Source organism: Nesoenas mayeri (genome assembly GCF_963082525.1).
Source record: "Nesoenas mayeri genome assembly, chromosome: 10".
NCBI lineage: Eukaryota > Metazoa > Chordata > Aves > Columbiformes > Columbidae > Nesoenas > Nesoenas mayeri.
Genome location: NC_137560.1, coordinates 24,459,642 through 24,487,609, shown reverse-complemented (window position 1 = coordinate 24,487,609; position 27,968 = coordinate 24,459,642). Strand labels below are relative to the sequence as shown.

At 44.1% G+C, this 27,968-nt stretch overlaps 1 protein-coding gene across 7 annotated transcripts in view; it reads left to right on the top strand.

Annotated features, from left to right (window-relative positions):
- Window positions 1-452: 452 nt before the first annotated feature.
- NR2C2 (nuclear receptor subfamily 2 group C member 2) overlaps window positions 453-27,968 on the top strand; it is a 35,907-nt gene continuing 8,391 nt past the window's right edge. For 2 of the 7 annotated variants that reach the window (XR_013922569.1, XM_080350761.1), the window contains exons 1-14: window positions 456-592; window positions 3,602-3,667; window positions 10,920-11,030; window positions 13,202-13,402; window positions 14,622-14,724; window positions 15,426-15,605; window positions 17,602-17,749; window positions 18,394-18,487; window positions 18,865-18,998; window positions 20,412-20,589; window positions 21,589-21,710; window positions 22,195-22,334; window positions 24,984-25,121; window positions 26,540-26,645. Coding sequence is in view for 6 of the 7 variants with exons in the window: in XM_080350761.1 (XP_080206887.1) it covers window positions 3,626-3,667; window positions 10,920-11,030; window positions 13,202-13,402; window positions 14,622-14,724; window positions 15,426-15,605; window positions 17,602-17,749; window positions 18,394-18,487; window positions 18,865-18,998; window positions 20,412-20,589; window positions 21,589-21,710; window positions 22,195-22,334; window positions 24,984-25,121; window positions 26,540-26,645 (1,697 nt within the window). In the remaining variant the exon portion in view is untranslated. Of the gene's footprint in view, window positions 593-3,601; window positions 3,668-4,938; window positions 5,039-8,842; window positions 9,061-10,919; window positions 11,031-13,201; window positions 13,403-14,621; window positions 14,725-15,425; window positions 15,606-17,601; window positions 17,750-18,393; window positions 18,488-18,864; window positions 18,999-20,411; window positions 20,590-21,588; window positions 21,711-22,194; window positions 22,335-24,983; window positions 25,122-26,539; window positions 26,646-27,968 lie in introns of those variants that run through there. The other 5 variants (XM_080350763.1, XM_080350762.1, XM_080350764.1 and 2 more) reach the window with 5 other exon arrangements.

The following is a 27,968-nucleotide window of genomic DNA, read 5'->3' as shown; positions in this document are numbered from 1 at the left end:
GACGGTCTGGCCGTGGCCTTCGCGGGAGCAGCACCATGAGCAGCACCACAAGCAGCACCGCCTGGCCGCCCCGCTGTGCCCCGCAGCGGGACCAGGCGCACGCGGCACACGACCCCCGCCTGCGCGCGCCGCCGCCGGGCGCCCAGCGGCCGGGGAGCCCCGGGGCGGTCCCGAGGGGCTGCCCCGCCCCGCCCCGGCTCCCGAGCGGCCCGTCCCGCGGGCCCCGCACACCCGCGCGGGGGCACCGGCGCGCGGGGCCCGGGCCCAGGTGGCCCCTCCCCCCGTCCCGCCAGCCCCGCCCCGCGAGGGGGATGGCGGGGCCGCGCCGCTGCCGCGAGGAGGCGGCGGGGAAGCGCTCGCGGACGGCGGCGGCGGCGGGCGGGGTCACGAACTCTGACCTTTCCCAGGGGCACGGCGCACAAAACAAAACACCCCCCCCCCCGCGCGGCCCCGTGGCACCGACCCGCCCCCCCGCGGCCCGGGACCCCCGCCCCGCCGCCCGCACGGGGCTGGGAGGGCCGCGCTGGGCACCGCCACCCAGCTCCGGCCCGCCCGGGTCACCGCTAGGGCACGTGTGGCGCCAGTTCCTGAGGTAAAAATATTCCTTCTTTAAAACGGAGGCGGCCCGGTCGGGTTTCTGTCGTTGGGGCCGGGAGCGGGCGCGGGGAGGCGGCCCCGGGGCCCTGCTCGGGATACCCCGCGAGCGGCAGCGGGGAGGGAAACGCCGGGCGGAGGGGAGAGCGGTTCGGAGGCGCCGCCGCTGGCAAGCGGGAGCCGGGCGTGCTGCCGGCCCGCCTGCGCCCCGGGGCCGCGGCGCCGTGGTGCGGGTCGCCCGGGGTCGCAGCCGGTCCGGTGCCGGTGAGCGCCGTCTGCCGTCCGGGGGGGTCGCAGGGCGACGGCTGCGGCGCTGACGAGCTCGGGACGCGGACACAGAGAGAGAAGATGGAGTCTGAGCGGGCGGAGGCGGCGGCGTGAACCCGACCCTTTTACCTTTGCCACCGGGAGGGCGGAGGGGAGGGGGCGGCGGGTACTTTGCATACGGGGCTGAGACCGCCGCCATCTTACCGGCCGATTTCCTACTGCCAGGCCCGGGGCTCTGTGAAAGACCCGACATAAGCGTATACCGGCGGGGAGGGGAAGGGCGCCTAATGGCGGCGGCGGCAGCCCCGCCTGGGACTTGGCTGACCGCCAGCGCCGCCATCTTGTGCTTGCCCGCGTCCCTCGGGTGTTTTCCTTCGCGCTCGGGAGGCGGGGCCGCCGGCCGTACAGGCAGCTGCCCCAGCCAATGGGTGGCGAGTGTGGGAGTGCCGTGTGTTTGATGAGGTCATTGGCTGGGAGGGGTGTGGCTTCGTGGGGCTCGAGGCGCTTGCGGGCCCTCAGCAGCGGGCTGCGCGCGCGGTTGCTGTGCGTCAGGCGCGAGCGCGCCGCAGCCAATGGGAGCGCGCGGCGGGAAGGCGGCTGCGCGCGGGGCGGGGCGGGGCCGCCCTGCCGGGCTCCCGCGGCCCATTGTGGGTCGTTCTGGAGGTTGGGCCGGGGCGCCGCAGCCGCAGCGGGACAGCGGGACAGCGGCTCCCGGGAGGGCCGGGCGCGCCAGCCCTGCCTTTCCTGGCTCCTCCAGCTCCTGCTGAGGAGGCGCGAGCTGGCCTGCCGCTCCCAGTGTGGAGAACCCTGTTGAAGACAAAGGAACAGATTTCAGTAGGCTTGAATTCGGCCTGTTGCCCTGTCATCTTAGTAGGGCCCTACCCATAGAATATCTTCAAACGGAGCGTATGAGTATGTTTGAGAGTCCCCTGCAGCTGACGGAGAGGTGGATGGTTTTATGCCGTGTTTTGGACGGCAGTGTAGCTGGATGTACGGGGTCGGCTGCCACTCTGTTACACCGGAAGGGTTTTCCTGGTGCTCCAGGTCTGTCTTTGCAATTTTTAGGTTCCACGTGTGTTGCTGTTTAGTTTAGTGCTGCCCAGGATTTGCAAGGAAGCTCATTTTGCCTCATGTCACATTCCAGGGGTCAACACCGTTAACAAGCTGCCCTGGCATGGCCGTGTGTGGACTCTGGGCTTCCAGCTGGGTTCGGTCAGGTTGCCTCCACTTATTGCTGGTTTGGGGAGGTGGAAAGTACTAAAAACCTTGGTGTATAACACCACCACAGCTGTCAGAGCCTCCCCGCAGCAAAGCCTGCAGCGGGTGTTCCGTGTTCTTACGAAAAAATAACTCATTGTCAGGGCTTCCTTCATCTTAAAGCACTGAGGAAAGAACCATGAACATACGGTTATCTTCCTTGCTGAAACTAAGAAATGAATTTAAGAAAGAACATAGAAAAGGAATCACTGACCAGCTGAGGAGCTCTCCACAAGCTGCAGTGTCAAGTGTGTTTGTTGCAAATGGTTTTTAAGCTTCCTGTGCAAGGTGGACGCTCAAATAAACAGGGCAAGCCACATGAGAAATCAGAATAAATACGATTTCCATCAGGAAGGTCTCAACTTTGAGTATGCATTATTACAAATAGTCTTCTATTAACATATAAGAAATAATTTTCACATTTAATTTACTGTAATATGATTTATTTTAACTTAATGAGTTTTGACATTTTCAATGCTAACGTAGTAGTAAGTTGCATTTGAGTGGGGAGCGTAGGTGCTAGAGACCTGCATGGATTTTTCTGTTATATGTTTTGCTATTGTTGGTGGTATGTTTTAATTTTATGTTAAATGGTTGCTTTGCAAGTATAAACAGAAGGCATTCAATAAAACATCAAATGGGCCAGCATTCCAGAATGCCCTTTCATTGCCTACACCTGGGTCAGAATCCGAACTCTGGATCAGTAATGAGCAAGTCATCATTAAATCTTAATTAAATTTACCATTGGAGAAATGCAGACCTAATAATGATAATTAAAAATGTATTGGAAGTGTCTATTTTCTTGTTTCTTCCTTTTTCTATATGTTTTCATTTTTTTTCTCTTTTTATTTATTTTTTGACCCCAAAGAACACAGAGTTGAAGGAGCAGACACAATCACATAAAACAATTGAGCATGTTCTCCTCAGAGTAATAATACTATCACATTATAATAAAAAATAGTTTGGCTAATAGAAAACCTATTTTAGATGTGCCATTTTGTTTCCCTTATTGTGCCAAGTTCCCATAAGGATACGGATGAACGCGGCAGTTTGACGGAACGACTCAATGGAATGGGCTCACAACAGCGTTCCCGGGCGCTGGTTCCGTCCAGCACGTGGAGCAGCAGTTCAGCTGAGAGGTTTCAGGAAAGCTCTTGGGGACCTGGGAATCCCACAAACAGCATCGCTCAGATTCATTTGTTGATCTGTGAAATTAACATCTCTGCTTTGCAGCTTAAAAATAGAGTAGAAATAGTATATTGGAGGCTTTATAAGGTAAAAGAATAACTGCGTGCCTCAGCTTTTTGAACAGTGTGGTTCCAGTATGCATGTACCTATATGTGCAAACACATCCATGGCATTTTATTTATCAGATACGTCAAGCACTATTGTAAATGATCAAAAAGCCCTATCAGAGATGTCTTGAATAAGGAAAAACGTAACTGTTGTGCCTGATGGAAGTTGCTGGCGTCTTTTCAAACAGGTTCTCTAATGGTCTTGCTTCGCCATGGCAACCAATGTGGAGGTGCTGGCTCAGCAGGTGGCTGAGGTGAGTGACAGATGATATCAGCAGTCAGAATGTGAGCTTTGGAAATGAAAAACAATTTGGGAGTCCTTGCTGTTCACAATGAAGCATAAATGGATCAGAAAATCGTTATAGAACAGTATTGCTTTACACCTGGGGGCAAACAAGAAACCAGCACAGCCAGGCTGTGGTTTGTTTGCCTTCATTCTGGTGGCCCCTGTACTGGGAATGCAAGTAGGAATTTCAGCATGAGCTGTAGACAAACTCTGGTGTATTATGGATTGGTCAAAAAGGTAATACAAAAACATTTCTGGTAATTAGACCATTAGCTTTACCATTTTGGACATGACAAATTTTTGCTCATCTCCAAAGTTGCCATCTAAATCCAGAAGAGGATTTGAAGTTCTCTGTTTTACTTACGCACTATGCTGAATTTACAGAAGGATGATTAACTTAAATCGGGCTATAAATTTTCTCTCTAGATGTATGAGAAAAAGCACAAAATCTGCTTGAAGTGATATTGAGTGAGTCTTATCTTGATTTATGTTCACTGAAGCTTGAGTGCTCAACAGCTAAAATGTCTAAATCAACTTGTAAACACTGAAACTGTGTGTGATCATGTCCATAGAAAATAACCTATTTATCTCCTTCAGTATGCAAACTTCAGTCGAAAAATAAACTAGAATTTTTGTCTGTTTAAAGTTAACTGGATTAATATCCTTCAAATTTACTATGATTTATCGTATGATTACATAGTTGCGAGATTTCATAAATAACAGAGGGCAAGCAGGCTAAGAGGCCTCTGTAGACAAGGCCACTTCTCGGGCGTTAGCTTGGCGTTTTCTTTGACCTACTGAACTAAGATTACACCTGGATATTAAAAAATATTTTTAGTCAAGAAGCAGCTCTGTATGTGGAGGAAATGTGTGTCACTGTGTTTTCAGAATTGGATTCAAGATGCCCTACTTAGAGCAATTTTTTTTCTAATAAATTTTGTTTCTCTTTAAATAGTGTGGGAAATGGTGTACTGAGTATCGTGGAAATGACATCTAAGGAGTAGTTTCAAAAAACTCAAAAGTTTCACACTGAAAACTGACAAGCGAATTTTCACTGTAGTTTGCTATACTAGGTATCGATTTGGCAAGCTGCGTTTTCTTAAAAATGCTTCCAAATAAACTTGGAAATAAAAACCGGTAATGGAAATGCTGGAAACCTTATACTGTTTGGTAGAACTTGAGTGCTATAATCACATCTAAGGCACATAAAATATGTGACGTTTGTAATTCCTCGTGCAGGAAATGCACCGTGGTAACATAGTGTGATGGTTGTATCTTGCCCCTGGAGAGATCGCTCCATCTCAAGAGTGTATGAAGCTCTGTGATTTCTTCCTGGCCGGTGGGTACATACAGGGCTCCAGCTCTTTACAGTATTCAGCTCCTCCTTCAGTTATATGCCTGTCCGCTGCGTAACACCATGAAAACTTTGTTCATGGAAGTACAATTATAAGCAGCATTATCTCATTAAGAATTAAAAAACACTATGACCGTGTTAAGGTTGAACCATTTCTTTGTGAATGACTGGCTGCCTGCTATTTGTGTCTTCAGTCAGATGCAGTTTTTAATGCAGGTAAATACGTTACTAGTTTTCTTGAAGTATGCTAAAGTTGTACTCACTGCTTCTCAGGGAAAATGTAGTATGAAACTTGGCACTGGCCTTAAAAAATGAGAGGCTTTTTCAGTATATCGTATTTTTTGTCAATTAAAATTAAATGGAAGGAAAGAGTCATTAATCATGCACTGAATTTTAAGTTACGAATGATGAGAGACAAGTTGCAAACAGGATAACTTAATGCACATATTGGCAGGTTTAGCTATATCTGCATCATTTCTTCAACATAATTGACGTATGTAGTGCATGGGTTTATTGAGAACTGTGATGCCAAGCATCAGATCAGACTGTCATGCAAGTAAGCCGCATGTTGTTTTCCTTTCTTGAGCAATAGTTCATCAAGGTTGTTTTCTGTGAAATCGTGACTGTCACAGGAGTCACTGGGCGCACTCTGGTATTGCATGCATTATTGTACTTATTCTGTTTTTAGCACTTTGTAAAATTGTCCTTGAAATGGTTTCAGTGCTGTTGCTTTCCTCTGCGCTATAGCAGTCTTGCTTGTTGTTCCCGCGGTGTGTTTCTGTACAGGTTGGTGAGACAGTTCCATGTTCAGTGTCTGCAGTTGCCTTTACTAACAGTTAATGAGATTGGAGAATGAAGAGCAGGTAGGGGATTCAGAAGGAATTTCAGGAATTCCTCCTCATCTTGAGTAGCATTTGAAAGGCATAAAAAATACTTTAGCCTTAGTACAAAACTAAGTAACTCTGCTTTTCTCAAGTATTTATTTAGTACTGTCACTGCAATGTATCAGTGGCCCAAGCTCAGTCTCAGCACCAATTTAGATTTGATTTGCATGTTAAGAAAAATATATTTGGTTACGGAGATATGTACCTGGTGCGGTGCCTTAGTTTTTAATGCAGTGTTTAAACAGAAATGTTGCTATGGGGAGGAACAAGGGCTGTTTCCTCTTTCCGACATCTGCTCTGCTGTGACCAGGAGGAACTTCTGGGACTTGCTAAAGCTGTCCCCTTCCAGTTCCATGGCCGCCACAAACTGTTCCCAGTGCTTCCTTGTCCTCTGCCAGCCGCAGGCGGTGATTGTTGACCCTCTGCTTCCTGCGGTCTCGTTTACACCTGCTGCATTGCTGCAGGATTCCAGTCACTTTCGGTTCCCTCAGTGCCCAATAAGAACATATCAAAACCTTGGACCCTTCTGAAAGGACTGAAAAAATACTGGAGATCTTTGTCACGTAAAGTATTGTGAACATGAGGAGAAACTTATTTGCTGTGAGGTGCCGCAGCCTGGACCAGGCTGCCCGGGGCGGGTGTGGAGTCTCCTCTGGAGACGTTCAGACCCGCCGGGACGGGATCTTGTGTGATCTGCTCTGTGACCCTGCGTTAGCAGGGGGTTGGATGGGCTGATCTCCAGAGGCCCCTTCAAACCCGACTGTTCTGTGGTTCTGTGATTTTCTTGGCCCTCTCCAGATCTCTCTGACGTGTTACATCGTAAGTAGTTCAGCAGTTTAGGTTTAAGTCCAGATGAAGCACAGCGTGCTGAAAAAAGGAGAGTAGAAACGCCACTGTTCTGATGGCGTAAGTTTTTGCTTTGTTGTGAGAATTAACAAAGCCTAAAACAAGTCCGTTTATGTTTAATATTTTATTATTATAGTTGCCCATTTTCTCATTTCTAGATGAATTTTCAAGGTGGAGTTTTGATGCTGAGTCTTTTCAAACAGTTTTTAGATCAAATACAGCTTTTCTCAAATGACCGTTAAGTGCATCAGAGCAGCGGTACGGCACTGGGCGCGCGGAGGAGGGGGCCCTGCGGGGGTCCTGCGGGGGTTCCTGCGGGGGCCCTGCGGGCGGCGCGGGCCGGCAGCCCCGGGGCTGGCGCTGGCGCGTGCGGCTGGCGCGGTGCAGCTCTTGGGCTGCTGTACATCAAGACTGTGATTAGTTTGTTTTTAATCATTTTTTTTAGGATGCAGTTATGCCGAGAGTCGAAGCAGCTTCTTAGAAACTCTAAAGTTATACTAATTCTGCTTTGCTGTGGATGCTTATTATGGTAGCATAGTTAGTGTCATATAAAAATAAGAGCTAAAGCCTTTGTAGCTGTAACTTTTCTGTGCAGCATGTAGAATAATACTTGAGAAAGTTCCATCAAAAAAAATTACCAGGCCCTAAAAATCTAACATTACTCCTAATTAAAGATGCGTTTAGTGTATTTTGTATTTCTTGCTCAAGTCTTTGAGCTTTTGTGGGTGACTTAGGCAGTTGTGACAAAGCTGTTAACTACATCAGTCGTTACTACTGCTATCTACTACTAATGTAGTACTAGCTACCGTAGTACACTGTAGTTGATAGGTTTCATGTTGTATTTCAAATTCTAATTACTTTCCTAGCTTGTCTTTTGATTCAGAGAAAACAGCAACTCTTAGTCTTTTTTTTTTCTTATTATGTGTGTGTTTTTCTGTCACTTCTGCTGAAGCATTGCAAGGATTCTGCCTCCTCTGCAATACAGCTGTTCCAGACGTTAGGTCTGATTCTGAACAGAGGGTTATGGAGGGATAAGGCATTATTATATTCAGGATCTGGTTTTTGACCCAGGAACAGCTGTTAATCAGGTATCATAAACGTCTCTCCTGAATGGACAAATGAAAGCCTAGAATGACAAGGCTATTCAGTGTAGTGTCAGATAATAAGCATAAGGCAAATCCAACTAAAATGTCATTGGATTTTCTCAAATGTTTTAGGTGAATACATTTCCCCCCCACTAGATCACGATTAGTTGACCTAACATTTACGTTGTACCCATGCTGTAAATACGCTCCTGTAGTTACAGTAATTATTCACAGATACCATTTTCAGAGACTTGTACAATAGATAATTGTGTTTTCTATCGAGTAAGGAGCCTAATTTCAATAGTGACCACAAATCTGTGCTAAGATTAGGAGTCCTTGAAGCTAAAATAAAATACCAGTGCTACTTAAAGACACCTGTGTCGTGCATTTGTTGCATAAGTCTTTGTAGTGGAAATCCACTGCATTCCAATCTAATATTGTAAAACTCGTCAAGTTCACGGTCATTTTCCCAAAACTTCATGTACTATGGCTTTAACAAATTCCACTTTCTAGGAATTTGGAAAGATTTTTGCTTTTTACCTGTTTATCAGCCTTCACTACAGCTTCACATGAATGTTTGGTTATGGAGTCTAATCTAATTAATCACGTGTTTGTCATTGACTTACTCTATGAATTCTTAATGACTGATAATGCTACTTCATATTTGATATTTAAATACATTAGCTCAATGAACTGTAAAGCTAGAGGTTCTCCACAGGGGACGTGCTGGATTATGCTTTTAATTTTGGCCATTTGAAAATAATTCCAGATACAGGCAAACTCTTCTCAGATGCCGTTTTTCTGTGTGATAGTTCAGAGTGACCAGGCTGAGGGGATTCGGAACAGAGCGGGGAGGGGACGCTTCAGGACCTGGAGCTGGCGTCCCCAGGTGCAATTAATCTTACTGTTAGACAAACTGCTTCAGCAGCTGGCGAAACAGCAGGAACACGTGGATTCTGCTTCCTTGGTTACAGGGACGATAGTGCACTTGACCTTCAGAGAGCAGGGTCACGGCGAGGGCATTTCAAACAATACCGCCTGCCTGCCGGGCCCGGAATCCGCCGTCATGGGCACTGGATGAAAAGATCCGGGATCTGACTGAAAGTGACCTCGACATTTCTCTTGGATTGTTTTGCCCTCAGAGATTTGCCGAGGAAAAACAGAAATAAGGCTGCAGGAAGAATTTGATGCTGTAAGTACTGGAGTGAGTGCAGAGTGCAGCTGGGTTGCTCCAGGAAGCAAACGGTGCCAAGCGTGTTAAAGCCAATTATTTTTCCCCTGTCTCTTAGATAAGCATATTTGATCTGTTTTGTGTAGGGAAATGAGGAGGGTTTGAGCTATTTTTTATGTGTTGTTTTCTGACTAGGTCCGGGTCACGGTGGTTACTGTTAAATGACTGTTGATTAAGCCTCTGCAAAATCTGGTGCACTGAAGTTGTCTCTGATACATGGCCTACTTTGTTTCTTTCCTCATCTCTTCAATATGAAGTCTCATTTGAAACTCCAGTCTTAAAGAAATTAAAGTGTATTTAACTTTTTAAAATACATTTTAGCATTGCAGGAATGTACAGTCATTGGCTTTGGAGGAGTAGGTTTTTGGAGATGCAGCTTCCAAAGCAGTTGCTGATCCAGGTGTCCTGGTGTCAGGCTGCTCCTGAACACATCAGAGTAGTCAATGGTGTCTAATTCTGTAAGTGAACCTGATAGAATGCTAAACTATTGTCTTCCTGATATGAGTACTTACAAGCCATTTGCTTTCAGAATGCCTCGCTTCCATTTATTTGGCAGTCTAATTAATGACAGCTCAGTTGTTCCGTGGTGTTTGTGTGGGCTGTCTGAAGCACAGTTGCTACGCCTCTGACAGAACTGGTGTTGCGTTCTCCAGCACTACTAGTTTGGGGTTTGCGGTTTTTTAAATTTTTACTTAAGTCAAATTTGGCTGTGAAAAAAATGACAAGGGTTTTCTTTCCTCCCTCTGTAAACTGTGTATTTCAAAAAATATGTTCCCTTTTTGCATTGATTTATTTATCAATGGCATGTCTATTCAGTCTGGAAAATAAACTTGAGATTTTTAGTAGCAGTCAGAAATTTGAAGCTGTTCTTATTCCCCTGAGTATTAAGTAGACAAGCTGGAAAATAAGGTAAAGTTTTGCATCTCAGAGTCCTTCACTATCCTGAGTACGTGTGCATGTTAATGAAAGCATAAAAACAGATTATATGTGCACACTGAATAATTTATTTGTGTTAGACAGATCAGGCTCCTTTAGCGCACCATATCTTCTCAGCCAGGAGAAGAGTAAAATGTTGTCTGTTTGCAGCTTAATGCATACGCTTTCTTGAATATTTGAACACGAAAATGACATATCAGCATATAAGGGCAACTGGTCTCAAGCTTACCCAACTGTACAGAGAAATCACTGCTGGACTTAAGATAACCCACTAGTCACGAGGTGAGGATGAGAAATAACTCGGGTTAAAGGAGACTGGAGCTGGTCCGTAAAAATGACCCTTCCGTGAGGACGCGGTCCGTCCTGTGCGCACTGAGGAAGAGGTCGAAAGCAGAAGGCACCAGTTTTCATACTGACACCGTACCTGGAAACACCGTTGTACCCTGGGACCGCTTTGCAGCCGGTACTTCACAAACCCAGAAAAAAGGAATGGTTGTTTAGTCCCAAAATGCTAACAGAAGAGTTTCAATGCAGTTACCATACATATAAAAAGAATGCCAGTATATATATAAGTTGCTATAAATCTTTGAACAACCCTGAAGAATAGGTCTCTGTATTTATTTCCAGGCTGCCCACAATGCAGCGGTTGGTTGGGGCGGGGTGGTGGTTGGGTCATCTACCAGATTCATTCTCTTCCCAAAAAAGGACAATATTCTAATAATTCATTGACAAAAAATCCAAGTTGGCTTAATGACTGTAACCTTTCCAGTAAATTTAGATTCCATGCTATAGGGCCATCTGAGCTTTGGTAATTTTTTTATTTATTGATTTTAGAATTTTTCAGTACTGCAAGAGTGAATTGAAGTTGTGTGCGTTACTCGCAGGTGCAGACTGTGCAGACTTCACTATCTGAATCTCCAGGGATGACCAGCCCTTCCCAGCGCATCCAGATCATTTCCACAGACTCCTCTGTAGCCTCACCACAACGCATTCAGGTAAAATCCCTTCGGTAGCTAACCATTTCATCTTCTTTTTTGTCTCCTCTGCCCACTCAGGTTGATACAAAAGCACGTTAAAGGCTGTGTTTATACAAAAGCACGCTAAAGGCTGTGGAAGGTTTCCTCGAACTCTGTGAGAACAGGTCGTTGGTGCAAACTGAAGTTCTCTCAGCCCGTGTTTGGTGACTGTGTGGCGATTGTACCGATGCTGTAGCCAGCGAGCAGTGTTTGCAGAGGTTGTGCTTAGCCCCTATGGACAGCCCCGAAAACACTGTTTAAATTAGTTTGGCATTGTCGTTATACTTACTATACATTATAGGTTTTTTTCTGTAATGTTATTTTCAAAGATTCAAACTGCATCATGTATAATGATGTCTGTTGTTTTTCTTATGAGCCTAAATATCATTCACTTCTTGTCCAACCTGTTACTTTTGTCTTAGTTATATATTATAGTCAGTGTTTATATCTGATTCATGAAAAATTGTGAAGAAGTCTCTGTGATTTTTCTTTATAGACAGCACCCAGAGATATTCTTCAGTTATCAACAACATTTAGCTGTGTATCTAAGATGTTATTCCTTAACATTATCAGCAAAAGGTAGAATCAGGCAGCTTTACTGTTTCACCTGCTGATTCTCAAGATTCTTATGATGGAAGGTTTATATTTTTGATACAGTTGTCTGGTAACATAATCTCTATTTTGCCTGGTAGAGTAACCATATCAATATGTATCAATATTTCATTGCAAGGTAGATGTTCTCACAACATGTATAACTGAAGCATACTGAATATTCCGCATTCGTAAGGTAGGTATTTATATTGTAACTTTTGTTCAATTCTGGAAAATAATCTACCTCTTATATCGCTGATATTTCTGAGAAGAACTTTCCACTCCATGGTGAAGGAGAACGCTAGGATGAGAGTGCTCCTGCTTCCTCAGGTTCATACAGGCGGTATCACAGCGGTGCTGGTCACCTTTCCTGAGGAGTTTCTGTAATCGGGAAAAATCGTCAGCTCTGTAATTCAGCTCCTGCTTGGGGTAGTTCTGCTGCCTTTTTAAGGCACTCTAACTTAGTAAAACTATTATTATAGTATAGTTTCACTATTAAACTGTTAGCATATGTCTTACTTTCTCGTAAGTTACATTACACAGAAAGTACATGACAACTAGATAAAAAGTCTAGGTAATCAAAATTAGGAACATAAATACACTGTTATCGTGGCACCTGATACAGTCAGTGAAATAAGAATATCAGTACATGTAAATTCACATTCTATTTTCAGTAGCATTTTAAGTCTGACATTAAGCCCAGTCCATGTTTTTATAAAGGATCTGGAGGTAGGAGTCACATGTACATGAAGCGAGCGGCTGGGGTTGCTCGTTCTGTTCCACTCGCAGAAGGAGGGACCTCGTCGCAGCCCAGCCCTCCTCGTGGTGCTGATCTCCTGTCTGTGACCGGGGCAGGGCAGGAGGAAGCGGAACCAGGCTGAATCAGGGGAGTTCGGGCTGGAATCAGGAAAAGGGGCGTGCGGTGCCTGGAGCAGGCTCCCCGGGCAGTGCTCGCAGCACCGAGCCTGGCAGGGCTCGGAGAGCGTCTGGACCGTGCTCTGGGTCGTACGGTTTAGTGTTGGGTGGTCCTGCGAGGAGCTGGGATCTGGACTTGATGATCCACATGGGTCACTCTCAACTTGAGATGTTCTGTGATGCTGTGAAGTTGCTGCGATGCTGTCTCCCTAGGCAGAGTATACCCGCGTATAGACCTGCCACACATCAGCTGCAGTCCTTAACGTTACATTTTGCTCTTATTCTCTCTGGAATCCACTGTATCTAACTCTTTCAAACAGTTAAACGTGATTACATTATCTTCCTATATCTCTTAATTATTAACAGTATCAAACTCACATTTCTCACAGCTCTGCCTAGTATTTTCCTTTTGTGTGGTAGGTATGTAGGTATATATATACATATATATATTTGGTTTGATTTTATTGTTTTGCACTTATGTAGGCAGCTGCAATAACTTTGCACCAGTGTAATAAATGTACAAATATCAATATAATAAATAACAAGGACAATTACCAGAGAGTATTGTAATTTTGAGACAGAAAAAAAGGTTTTAAAATGTGAAGTCTGCTCTGGCTCATAAAATTCTTCAATGTGTTTTACAGATTGTGACAGATCAACAAACAGGTCAAAAAATCCAAATAGTGACAGCAGTGGACTCAACTGTGTCTCCAAAGCAGCAGTTTATTTTAGCCAGTCCAGATGGAACTGGTGCAGGAAAGGTGATCCTGGCAGCCCCCGAGACGCCCAGTGCCAAACAGCTCATCTTCACCACCGCCGACAACATCGTGCCGGGCCGAATTCAGGCAAGTGTGGTCACTGAGATAGACCAGGGGTTTTTGTTGTTCGGTTTTTGATTTTAAGATGATTTAAGTCTTTCATTGCTTTAAGGCAAATTGTGATAGTTTTCTAAAGATCTAATGACGTGGATTAGACCATACTAATTTTAGGCTTCGTTATTCAGTCAAAAATCCTGCTGTCTTCGCGTTCCTCCTGCATTGCATTGCACTCATCGCGCCTCGTCTGTTCTCGTTGAAATTCCAAAGACATAAGCAAATACATGAGATGGTGCTTGCGAGGAGTGCCAGTATTTCAGCTGGCTTGTTGGGATCCACAGCTGTGCAGAGGTACAGCTCACCTGAGCGAGCCGACGTGTCACACGTGGCAGTGACAGCTTTTTGGAGCAAAAGTTGTGCTTTGTTATAGTTGTTATAGCCTTGAGCATAATCCACACCAACGGGAGCCTTGCGAAACAAATTATGTAAACAATAACCTCTAATGAAGTTTGAGCCTTCATCCTAGCATTCTTTAAAACATACTAATCGGAAACCGAAAACCAAAAAAACCCCCACACAAACACATGGCACCTGGTCCCTATTGTTACTGTTACAACAGAGAATATTTGACAGAAAGAGGAATCATTCTCACACAAATATGTGAAAAGTTGTATTAGCAGTCTTGAAATTTGTGTTACTACGCTAAATGGATTATCTGGAGTTACGGAGGGTGGGGGGTTAAAATTTTCTGTGTTAAGTGGAATGTTCTGAACAGATGCTTTGGAATCCGAGGCCTTTGGAAGCCAAACTGATTCTATAATGGATCTCAGCTTCCGGTTGTCCCCGCTGAACCGTGTACCCCTAGTAGGGAGAGAAGGGATAGGTGGGAACAACATCTGAAATACAACCCTCTTTGGCTGAAACTGGCACCTGTTGGAGGGTAATTGCGAGATGGGGAGGATACTGTTGACTGCACAAGTGAGGAAACTTACTTGTCCTGAGCAAAACAAGGTGTTTTATTTGGGATTTGTTTTGCTACGAGTGTTTCAGCAGTCTTACTATTGACAGTAAAAGCTCTCATTAACTTGCATTTTATACTACTTAATTTCATTCCACATGTCGTACTCTCAAACCCAACCACCTCTTCCCGGTTAATACACCAGTCCTGTTCTGTAGGCACAGCTCCTTGCTTCATGTCAGAAGAAAATATTGGCTAATTACCTCTTTTTATTCTGGAATTTTGTTCTAGATAGTGACAGACTCTGCGTCAGTGGAACGTTTGCTGGGAAAAGCTGATGTTCAGCGGCCCCAGGTAGTAGAGTATTGCGTAGTCTGTGGCGATAAAGCATCAGGTAAGGAGGAGTAGAAAGCAGTATTCCAGAAACTTGATTGAAAGGATGACAGGATGACTGGGATGAAGGGAGGAGGTTTCGTGTGTCTTAACTGATTTTAGCCATAGTGATGGCAAAAGCAATTGAGTTTAAACCAGAAAAAGATAACGTTATACTTTTGTATCTATACACGGAATAGTTACACTGCTCGTAAGAATATTAGTTGATACTTCAGCTGGGGTGTGTGGTAGATTGGCATGTGTTGAAAGACAACACGATTGCATGGCTCCTGGTAATTGAAAAAGACGATTGGAAGCTTTTAGTCCGGTTCCCCACAGCTACGGGCAACCGTGACATAAACACATCACCTAGAAAAACTCCACCGGCTCCAGGAAAGCACTTCTCAGTGCTCTCTGACGAACTGAGGACTTTCCAGTAGATTTTGGTCTTTCGTTATCACAGCAAAAGGCAGGTAACAGCAGACAGAACTGCGTCTGTGCATGCCCAGAATGGGATCTGCCGCTTCACAGGCCCCTCATTCAGAAACAGGCTCAGCTTTCTTCTTCGTGCTCTCCTGAGCAATGCTTTTGTGGTCCTAAATGATGGTAAGAACACAAACTACATGTGAAGGGTGACTTTTACAATGTCTTACTTGCTTCAGATAAATATTTTAATGGTAAAATATAAGTAATTTCCATCTGAAAACAAAATATGTTTCCTAGGTCGTCACTATGGTGCTGTCAGTTGTGAGGGATGCAAAGGTTTCTTTAAAAGGAGTGTGAGGAAGAATTTGACCTACAGTTGTCGTAGCAACCAGGACTGTATCATCAATAAACACCATCGGAATCGCTGCCAGTTCTGTAGGCTGAAGAAATGTCTAGAGATGGGCATGAAAATGGAATGTGAGTGTTAAGTACCTGATGTAGGTATTGTGCCTACCAAATAATTAATACATGAACTACCACTTTTCAGTGTGTCCTCTCCATTTTGGTGTATGTTGCCTGAAGCAAACAGAACTTTGGGCAGCCCGAGTGTCTCCCGTGCCTTTCTGTCCTCAGCATTCTGTGCCCGAGGTGCAATAGTGATGTGTTTTAAACTGTGAGGAGCCCAGATAGAGCCTCACATAGAACGCCTGTTAAAACACAGGGGGTGGACATGAATCTAAGTCCAGTGTTCCATGTTCGGAGTCTGCTTTCCTTCTGGTTTATTTCTGCTGCTTTTTCATCTGGTTATAGAAGATAACGATGTCCTTTTTTTTTTTCTTAATTTTTCTAATAATTTGATCATTTATGTGCATTGTGCTATGAGGCATTGTATAAGCTGTCATACTTTAAACAATGTGCTTTCAGGTTGGTATGCGGTGCTTTGTGCCGTTTCAGTGCTAGCATCCAAGCACCTCTTTCAATGTATTTTGTTTCCAGTTTATAGAAGCTCCGCTTCTTCAGTCCAGCACTGTGTGAAGCCTATTATCTGGTTGTTTTGTGATAAATATATGGGGAATTTAAGGCAAAGCAACAAATACTGTCCTTTTTTCCACTCTGATCTAGGCAAATAAGTGCCAAGCACCGAGCTCAAGGCAGGCAGAACTTGAGCTGTAAACGGGGAAGTCTTTGCGCTCGGGAGCTGGCGCGCAAGTCGCTGTGCTCTGCGCGCCCTGCGCCGCCTGCAGGGAGACGTGCGGCAGGAACGGCCGCGTTTCCGGAGCCTGAACGTTTCTTACCCAGTGTGATTAGGATAAATGTGCATTGACTCCATTGGGCATTGGGTCAGCTTTCTCATTAGTATTTATCTATCCACCAAGCCAGCAAAATGGATATACCCACTTTTAAGCCCCTAAATTTTGCTGACAGTAACGAAATTAGCAAAAGTAAAATCAGAAACTAAATAACTTGCTGGCTATGATGATAGAGACATATCCATGCATTTTACTGTTACATTCAAAAGGGTTGAATTTTGTTTGCTTGTTAATAATGTTAATCTTTTAGAGCAATAACTGCTGTACAATTAATTGGTACAACAAATAGCACAGAGATATCGTCTCCATTTATGTTATGCCTTACATTTGCAAAATGTGTGAGAATTAATACTAGTACAACACTTAAAAAAATGCTTTATGTTATCCTCATAGTCTTTTATTCATTCCGCTGTCCTCGTTTTCAGGTGAAGAATAACGCAGTCTAATGTTATGCCAAGCTATAGAGGAGCGTGTGAAGTTTTAGTGACTGAGATTCCAGATAACTTTCTGGAATCTGTATGATAATAATAATAATGGTGCCTTAATATTATAAAGATACATTTTTCCCTTTCTTTAAAATTACAAAGTTACTGCTTCTTGCTACTTTTATCAAAAGATTTACCACACTTGTTTGACACACTGGAGAGGGAGCTTGCTTTCCTCCCGTTATCGAGTAGAAGTACCTTAGGTTCTGCAGAGGTTAGTTCCGCGTGGAGCGCGGAGAGGTGGGTGGAGGCTCGCCTGCAGGAATCCGCGCGCACCTCTCGCGCAGCTCGCCTGTCTTGGCCGCTGGGTTTGCTCTGGGTTTGTGTTGCTCTGAGTCATCTCGAGGCTGATGGTGCTGACGTTCAGACACAGCTTCACCTGTGAACATCGAATCAACAACCTGAAAACACATTTTTGCAGAATGTTTCACCTTATTAAATGCCAATGACATGGCAAGATTTTACTCCAGTTCAGCAAAGCTTAAAGCGAATGGTCAGTCTGTGACCTTCTTGTCTAAAAATGCCCATAATCATAGATACAATAAAACTGGAGCCCGTGTTTCTTCGGTCTTCATATTAAATTTCTGGGTTTGCGCTGAGCTGGTGAGAATTTTACTTTATGTATTTTTCAGTTGAATTACTTCCTTTCAAATCCACGTGTTTCTATCCTCTGTGTAGCGGTTCAAAGTGAAAGAAAGCCTTTTGATGTGCAGCGTGAGAAACCAACCAACTGCGCAGCTTCCACGGAAAAAATCTATATCAGAAAAGATCTGCGAAGCCCTCTAATAGCAACTCCAACGTTCGTGGCAGATAAAGATGGGACGCGGTGAGTAGCTCAGTTTAGTGGGACTTGCTTAAGGTTGTTTGCGTGTATTACTTTGCAGGCCTAGCTATTCTTTTTCCTTTGCTGTCCGCTTTAAAGGATTGGACACAAAAGAGCTCCCGTTCACGAATCGTCTGTTTTCGTTACCAAGACCAGCGGAGATTGTTCTGCTTGTCACGGAGGTGTTAAAGTTGAGGACAGCCGGGTGGTTTTCGGATCAGAGCTGGCTCCTGCCCAGCCCGGTCAGACAAAGCGCGGGCAGGCAAATGTGATATTTAAGCAAAAAGCACGTAGGCTTACGCTGTGATGCATCCAGGTTAGCACTGCTCTGAAATCAAATCTGCAAATGCAGACTCAGTCTTCTTTCTCCTGAAGACAGAATAAATCCGCATGAAGAACTGAGAGGATATGTGTTTGGGAAGTTGTCATGTTTTGTGCACAGGAAAAGAAAACATAGTCCAGTTTTCTGTCTTTCAATCTACTTTTAGGAAACTGTTTCAGAAGGACTCAATCCCGATGAATAAACTCTTAAGCTTCATTAAATTGTTAATTTAAAACATGGGAATCCCTTTAATTCTGACACAGGTTGTTAGACATTCTTCTGTTGAATGACTCCTGACTGTCAGATGCCTTGTGCTTTTGAACAGGTCGGCAGGTCTTCTTGACCCGGGAATGCTTGTGAATATTCAGCAGCCTTTGATCAGAGATGACGGCACAGTCCTCCTAGCCGCTGACTCCAAGGTATTGTTCCTTCAGTTAAGTTCTGAACACACGTGTTCATTTGCTGAGATTATTTTAGCTATGTGCATATACACAAATAATTCTTGCTCTCGAGAAGATAAGGTTGGGGTAGGGCTGAAGGTCTGTGTGAATGGAGGTAGTTTCTTCCCACGGGCAAAGGGTCAGCATCAGGTAGCTCCCCACACAATGTGTCAGCTGGGACTGGCGGTTACGATGGGATGTAAAGATCATTGTGAGCTGTTGTACTTCCCATAGGTGTTGAGGAGGAAGGAGAAGGTCCATAAGGGAAAAAGAACACAAAGATTACAAATGGGAAAAATTTATTTATGATACCTTGCCTATAATTCTGATCTACTAGTATGGTTCTTGCTTTTTAGGCTGAAACAAGCCAGGGTGCTTTAGGAACACTAGCAAATGTTGTAACATCTCTTGCTAATCTAAGTGAGTCACTAAATAATGGAGATACTTCTGAAGTTCAACAAGAAGAGCAATCTGCAAGTGAGATTACACGGTATGCGTTTATATTTGCATCTTATTTAGCAATTTGTGTTCTGTTTGGTGTATGCTTACAGTCATTCATTGAAGTAGTTTGGCATTGTGACATCGAACATAGTAGAGATTGCAGCTTACTTTGGAACACAAAAGCAATTCTTTATAGATACAAATTTGGCTGTTGTCCTCTTGTGGAGAGCTGTGCCCTGTGTTATAAATGTAGTGTTTTGAAGCTAGACCAGATTCCGTACTCAGAAAAACAATAAATGACTAGTTTGTGACCTTGAGAGAGTCTGAGAATAGCAGTTGGGGGCTGGTTTGTCTGACAGGCTCATTCCGTGGCAGCTCCCGCGCGGCGCTCGCGCCCTCAGCCCTGCTCCGCAGGGTCGGTGTTCCCGCGGAATCCCCTGGGATAAAACCTGCTGGTAATGCAGGGAAAATGTAGTTAAACTAAGAGTAATAAACTTTTTTCTTTGTAAATGTTTAGAAAGAGCTTGAAGTCTTTTTTTGTTTTTACTAATGAGGAAAATGGGAAAAGGGAACACGAAATCTTAAGTTTTCCAGCACAGCCTGGGATTTTTAAGGTTGGGGTTTTGTCTGGGTTGTTTTGAGGGGGTGTGTGCTTTAGCAGGTGGGCTGGACCAGGGGATCTCCAGAGGTCCCTTCCAGCCCCAGCCATTCTGTGATTCTGTGGGTTGAAGGACAACATAAATTTGCAATATAGTGAAATAAGACTAATACTCGGTCTTAAAACTGTGCATTGTTTCTCAGGTGGATGATGTTTAAGAGGAGCTTAACTTCAGGCTCTTAAGTATTTTATTTAAACTGTTCAAGTGGGTGAGCTGATATTTAAAAATACTTGACATGGCAGCTTTGGCTCACGTCAACCTTGTGCTCTAAAGCAGGAAAAAACCTCTAAAAACAACCTGCAAAGCTTCTTGACAAGAACACTGGCAGAACTGCACTATACCGTAATGCTGCCCACTGGCACGAAATCAGAGAACAATTTCTTCCTCACATCTAAGCTCTGTTGTGCTAAGAAGGGAATTTCCGTCTCCCTGTTCCAGCAGCAGCCCCGTTACAGCTGGAGCGTGAGCGACCCCGGGACTGGTCTCTTACGATACCGTTCCAGGGTCTCTAAGACTCTGTCTGCACCAGGAAATCAGGAGCGTCTGGCCACATCTCATCTCAAGGGAACGGAAAGTCAGGCGTGTTGTCTAGAGGAGAATGACACCGTTCTCCGCTGTTCTGAGCAGTACAGAGGGGCCAGGTTGTAACAAAAACTCTGACCTTGTATCTTAGCTGAAACAGTTCCTGCATATGTTCCCTCGAAGTGGAAATGCTTGATAGTGTTAGTTTGAGCACTGCTCTGAATTTTTTAAGGTGTCAAGGAAGCAAGCATTCTTTCATTATTTATTACTTTTTCTTGCAGGGCATTTGATACGTTGGCTAAAGCACTTAACACCACAGATGGTCCAGCAGCTCAGAGCCTGGCAGATGGGATGGACCCTGCAGGAGGAGGGAATATCCAGGTAATCAGTAGAGATCAGTCAACACCAATTATTGAAGTGGAAGGACCCCTTCTTACAGATACACACGTCACATTTAAGGTATGTGCTTCTATAAGTGTCTTACTAAACAGCTTAAGACATAACCCAAAATTAGTATAATGTGTTTTTCTTTATTCTTATATTTAATTTCTGCAGTGTAATCTGGGATGACATCTGCTGTTACAAAGCTTCTAATACAATGGTCACTCTTGCATGCTGTGTCTGAAGAGTGTAGGTGTTATAAGACCTTTTCATAGATAGAAGGAGGCTTTAAAATTTATTGAATTTTTCAGTGCTGTTGATAATCACTTTCCATATCATCCATATAGTATGATGTCTTGCTTAATTCATTTATCGTTCTAGATATTGTGAAACTTTTTGTCCGAAAGACCCCTTCATATAAAGAGAGGTTACGGTGCCTTCCTTGGTGCTTATAGTTAGACCACTGAAAAAGGTCTTAAGGTCTTGTATTTTAGAGATGCTTCAGCTTCGTCTGAGTGCAGACAAACGCGTCGATGAGCAGCGTGAGAAACAATAAGGGTGTTCGTCTCGCTGTAATCACATTGAACTGTTTCAAGAAATACAAAGATCATTACTGAAATAAGTAATACTTGATGTGGTCAAACTTCTATCATAACCTGCTTATTCCCCCCAATGGAGTTCTGTGATTTTTAGATTCCTATTACATGCCTCCCATTTTGGAGATGCAGATTTTAGATTTTATTTTGCTTCTTTTAAAAAAGTTTTCAAAGGTCTTGTATAGCACTGTGATGCTAGCCAACACTCCGCAGAGCAATTTAATTTACAGGCTTTATTATTCATTATTAAATATTAGAACATGTTGAAGGGACACATCGGAGCTCTGTCCCACGTATCTTCACATTTTGCATTCCTCGACAGTAGCGATGAGGTATTCAGTGAAGTTTTCCTTTGACAATGTCTTGTCACACAGCTGCTTACGATAGACTGTGCGTTTGAGAGTTTCACTGGCTGTCCTCAGGCGTGAAAACTGGTTTACGTCTGAAGCGTCTGTACTGTTGTGTCCCTTCGTTCTCGCAGCTGACGATGCCCAGCCCGATGCCCGAGTACCTGAACGTGCACTACATCTGCGAGTCGGCGTCGCGCCTGCTCTTCCTCTCCATGCACTGGGCTCGCTCCATACCTGCGTTTCAAGCTCTTGGGTAAATGGACACGTTCTGTTGGATGTTTCCTTTCTAATGAATTTAAGCACTGATCTGAACACTTCTCAGCTATTCAGAATTTTTAAATGATTATATTGTTTAATTTTTAATGAATTCTTTAAAATGTGAAGACTATGCAATATTCTCCTTTTTAAAGAACAAAATAGTCTCAGAGGAGGGGATAAATAGGATGTCTGATGTTAATGCGGTTACAGAGGCTAAAGCCAAATCAAAAGCGAGCATTTAATTTGTATAAATATATCTTTGTAAAGAACTGATGAGCACTGTTTTATAGATAACTTGAAATGGTTTCCTGTAGTTGGCCTATTACTTATTTTTGCTTTTTGAAAGACTTGTGATATGCTAGTGTATGCCTTTTAATAAAGCGGTTTGCAATAGGTTAATCCCTATTATCAATTATTACAATTAACATAATTACACGTAGGGTAACGCAAAGCTGTGCTGTTTGCTGTGTGGTTTGCAGGCAGGACTGTAACACCAGCCTGGTGCGCGCCTGCTGGAACGAGCTGTTCACGCTGGGCCTGGCGCAGTGCGCGCAGGTGATGAGCCTGTCCACCATCCTGGCCGCCATCGTCAACCACCTCCAGAACTCCATCCAGGAAGGTGGGTTTGCCGCAGGGTCCTGCGCTGTGCGGGGACAGCGGGTGACATCGCTCGGGAGCTGTTTCCTGGTGGGTGGTGGCATTGTTCCGCAGGATCCCGGGGAAGGACGGTCCTTCTCTTGCGTAACTGCCCTTCCCCCGGTGATCTGCAGCTCTTGTTGCGCCGACCCGGGAGGGCTCTCGGTGGGACAGGAGTGTCCGTAGGGGGAACGGGGACGAGGCTGGAGGATGTATTCGCCTGCCGTCCGCATCTGAGCAGCAGTGCGGAGAAGCGCATCCCAAGGTTGGGGTGTCCACACAGCTTTCCTGCCAGCCAGATGGGATTTTTTTCCTCTTAGAATCGTCATCTCTTCCAAATGACACCAGAAGCTTTCTCTTCCAGAACTTTCCTTCTCTTTGCAGTATAAAATGACAGCATTTTGCAAGTATCACAACAAGAATATTCTTGCAAGTGTAGTGATTTCGGGCCCTGCTAAAATGGAGTAATCATTAATGCATTTTGAAGTACCCTCTGAGGCACTAAATTACCTGTTTTCTTGGCACTGTTAATAAGATTTATACAATTTTCTTTCGCAGTTCAGCGTTGGCCTGTTGATAACTATATCTAGAATGGATGCTCCCAATCCATATGATTGGTTGTCATGAGAATAGCATTCCAGTTTTAATAGGAGGAAAAAACTAATAATAGCAGCTTTAAACTCTGCAAACACAGCAAATTACATGAAAGTTATCTTAAATTTAAATGTGAGTTAAAGGTAATTACAGAATAGTATTTGGTACCAATTTGATGATTGTGCACAGAGCAAAAATTGGAAAATAGGCTTTTATTGAGTAGAGCAAACTTTGATTGTAGAACTACAAAATGTACCAAAGCAGATAATCTGAAAAAATGTTTAATATCCTTCAGTCCCAGTAAAGGACAACTCCTTTAATCTACTTTATTAGCTTCATTCTGATAAAGTAAGTTAGACAAAAAATTGATCTTCAAATGGATAGTGTGCTTTTGTAATACATACAGTTGGGGTATTTTTGGTATTTGTTTGTAGTTTGAGAGCCTGACAGCCCCCGGGATGCAGCAAACGGAACATCCTCCCTGCCCAGGTAGCGGCGAGGGTTTGAGACCAGCAGGGGAGCGCGCTCACCGCGTGCTCTGCGCGGTCGGGGTTTACTCTGTCTGTGAACAGGGCGTCTGTCCATCCGCAGCCCAGGCAGCGGGTTCGTGGGGAGAAGAGCTGGGGCCGTTGCAGCCTCAGCTGCTCTGCTTGTGTTCCCGTGTCTCAAAAGTCAAAAAATAGATGTATTCTGCCGCCTGTACTTCCAGTCATACCACATTACCTGAGACTGGCCAAAAGATGATTTATTTTATTGTGGTTTGTTGATGATTCATTTTATTTATCTGTTCTGCAAAGTTCTACTGTGTGTTAGAACTCTAAAATTCAGAAGAAGGTGAAGAAATTCCAAAACCTTACCTAGGAAGCGTATTAGTGGTGAGGCTGTTCTGGAACTCTGCAATTCAAGTGCACTTTTCCTGAGTAGTCTTCTGCCATCTTTTCCCACTTAATATAGAGATAAAAACGTTACATCGTGTCTGTCGTGATCCATCTGGAGTAACTGGAAACCCATATAAGAATCAGTGTATTTTAGAAATGTAGATTCATTCTTATTTCAAGACATCATGCAAAAATATTTCTTCTATTCGATCTTATCAAAGACTCAGTTTAAGGCACACAGGTCTAAGCGATCGTACACACTGTTAGCTGTACAGACAAAGGTAAAACATTGGCGTTATAGTGAGATGGAATATTAGCATTAATGTGTTTCTCAAGAAAAAGGTTTATCCTTTGGAATTGACTTATTTCTCAAGTTTGATGGCAGTGATTATATATTCAGAGATTTGTCTTAGTGTAATCCGTTGCGGTTTTCATCCTCTGGCTGGGCTGCGGATACACAGCGAGCAGGATACTGACCAAAATGGGCACCTGTCCCTCCCTGGCTGAGCAGCCGATACCACTCCGTTAGAACATAGCCTCAGATAATAGAAGGTTTTTCTAAAATCAACATTTTAAGAAAGAATATGGAGCCAACATAAGGAATGTGAGGTTCCAAATGATGGAGGGTCTGTGTACACGTATTTGAGTGAGTTTACCCCATCGTAAGGAAAAAAGACTCTTTACCACAGTAGATGAAAAGTGCACCTCTGGAAGTACAGGTAGAGGGAACAGTAGCACCCTGGTCGCTGCTCTTGCGCTCGGTTCTGCAAAAGCTAACTCAGTGCTGCTGGAATGTGAGGTCGGGATCGTGTGATAGCATTTGTTTTGTGGTTCTTCCTGTTCTCAGAATCATTCTGGCCATTTGCAGAATAATTCGTCATTTGAGAGTGTCTGCTGAGAACAGGACAGCACTGGAGTGAGATTGTTGTTGCGGATCACGCTGTACTGGCAAAGGAGCTGACGTTCTGTTTGCCGACTCAGCTTCACAAAGCTTCGCTTCCATGATCACCCAGGCCGCCCTTATGTGTTGCGGCATTTTAAGAGAGCAAATGACACCAAAGACTTGAAAATGTTACTTCACCTGTTTTGTAAAAGCACGTTGGTTACTATATCAGATGTACTTGAGCTCACGTGTAGTAGTAAGCAATATCTTTTTGTAGATAAACTTTCTGGAGACAGAATAAAGCAAGTCATGGAACACATCTGGAAACTTCAGGAGTTCTGTAACAGCATGGCCAAGCTTGATATTGATGGATACGAATATGCGTACCTGAAAGCTATAGTCCTCTTTAGCCCTGGTAAGGAACTCAGTAACCAGATCTTTTTAAATAATAAGCATTCATATGTTAATGTTTCTAATGAGACTAATGTCTTGAGATGAAACTTAACTGTTAAGCTGCAGATAAAATGATTGTTCCATAATGATTTGTCAAAAATATGTGTTTTTAAAATAACTTTGGGGTGACATCCCCATGTTGTTGACAGTTCTAACGTATCGGGTATTTCCGTGAGAAAACGAGACTCCCAAGTTATCTTCAGCTAAGAATTCATGAGCAGTGAGTTATCTAGGTTGTGTTCTAGCAATATTAGTGAAGTAAAGGGCAGGAAGGGTTAGGGGAAATACATCCTCACCGTGACAAAAGGCATTAGCTTCAATTTTAATATTTTTAATACACTCATAAGAGGGATCTCTGAAATATGAGCAGAAATACCACTGTGTTCCATACGGAACTTCCACAAGATCTTCAAAACCAAATGTAAACAGGCTGTCTTCCGTTTGTTACCAAAATAAGGACACCATCCAGCAGCGTGGGCAGCAGGGCTTGCGAGGCGCGGGGCTGGCGCGGGCCACGCGCGCTCTGGAACGCCGAGGTCGGGGGGGACGGGGGGACAGCCGTGTTCCCGGGGCACCGGAGCCCAGTGGGAAACTCGGAAATGTAGTTATTCACCTTAATTCAAAGGTGTTTACATTTTGAATTTAACAAAATTCAAATAAAAGGACTATCTTGTTATCAGGGTTGGGGGTTTTTCCATTCCCATTATTTTTCTTTTTGTAATAAAACTAATTACAAGATATTGGTGTCCTGAAATGTGCTTTTGAAATGTTTTTCCGTATTATACCATTAAGGGCTATTTTTTTTAGGATTTTTATTGAAGTTGGAGGAGCAAGAAGCTCTCCCGAGTCAAGGTAGCTCAGTGCAGTTTGAGGAGCAGCTGGAACACCACGCTGGGGGCACTGGGCACAGTCAGATAGGTGCTGTTCTCTGGTTTGGTTGTTATTTTCCTCCTGGTCGTGTGGCTGCCTTTGAGGAGCTGAGTGAGCTGGAGTTAGAACACGAGACGGACTCGGGAAGGTCAATAAATTGATCTTTCAAGAAAACGTCCCTGGGTACTGCTCAGTCAGCAGAGTCGGTTGAGATCGCAGAGGCAAACACACCTGAACAAAAGGTTAGAAACAGGGAGGAGGAGTAAAGGAGGAGCGTCAGTGCCTGGTATGTGCCCACGGGCTTCATCCTTTCCACGTTCCGTGGGCCCGCAGCTGGGGAGAGGAACGTGAGACAGCAAATGTCCAATGGAGCGGTTTCCTTTATACATGTTAAATACCACAATACAACTGAACTATTTAAATGAAATTAAATGTGAGAATCTTATAACTAAATATATTTCACAATGTGTAGGGAAACAATCTACATATAGAAATGTTTTGTTTCTTTAGATCACCCTGGTCTGACCAGTTCAACCCAGATAGAAAAATTCCAGGAGAAGGCACAGATGGAATTGCAGGACTATGTACAAAAAACCTATCCAGAAGATACTTATAGGTATTTATTGTCTCTAGTACCCAAAATAATGTTGTGGGCCGCAGCTGGCAAAGGTACAAAATAACATCATTGATGTAAAAAATGTCCTTTTTGACATCTGTTCTCTTTTGGCTGTTGAGATGAGAAGAACTAGAACCTTGTTCATAAAAGCAAGCGGGTTTGCTGGAAGAGGGATAGAAGCAGAACAGCTGTCTGGCTCCTTCATGTCAGTTAAACTTCCTTTCTGTGTTTTTTTTGAGTCTTTTTGCAATGTTTGCAAAAGTAACCAGACTTAATTCATTGGAAGTCTCAAGAATAACTGCCTCAGACTTCTTAATGGAAACTGCCTCCTTTTTTGAGTTAGTTGTCAAGGAGGCTTTGAGGTAATAAAAAGTGGTTATCGTGGTTTACGTGTTTGTGAAGTTACACATGCAGAAACGCCCTGGAGCTGTCAGTTGATAAACGCTGGCAAGAGAAGGGTTCCGTGTGGAGAGCGGTGGCATCAGCGTCTTTATAAGAAATTCCCATGTCCTGCTTCTTTTTTTTTTTAAATTTCCAAGGGCTTCTCTTTGAAAGTATCAAATTTGGCTTTGTCTTCTTAACTGTGTTCCTATTTCTTGCTTACTAGAGATAGTGATCCTATTTTCTAATAGTCTCTGTCAAAACTGTTTGAAATTTGATCAACACAAGGATTTTCTGCACCAGGGAGACTCTAACTTCTGTGTGGTGATATATCCCAGAACGTGTTCTCTTAAGGGTGCCCCTGTGTACAGAAGCATGCAGTCCCATACGTCTAAGCAAGGTCTGAGGCTAGTGTAGCTTAAACAAAACCTCAACTGAAACAAACAAAACCACAAACAACATTAAAACAAACCAAACCCACCGCAACCCCACAACATAAGAGCCAGAGCCGGTCCCATCTCAGACCTGGTTCCTGTGCTGCTCTCACAGAGTTGACCCGGTCGGGTGCAGCGCAGGTGGGATCCTCCGCTTCAGGAATCTCCCCAAGTCCCACGTGCTGCTTCTGTGTAGAGTTCAGTTATTCTGGTTTCAGTGTGCGAGAGCTGGATATCTGCCATAAAAATACATATATGAAACACAGATTTTGTTTCACATACTGTAGTGGCTTAAGGAAGAAAATCAGAGTCACAATTCCCAAACAATATCATGTATTTTAATTGGTGTTGTGTATATCCCCATGCTCACCCATAGATAGTTCAGACTACAAGTCCCGTTATTTCTGAGCAACAGAATGCTGGCGCAAACTGAGACAGAAGCACAAGTGTTCTATTATAGCTTCCACAAAACCAGCAGCGCATCTTCAGTCCTTTTGCAGCTTTTCCC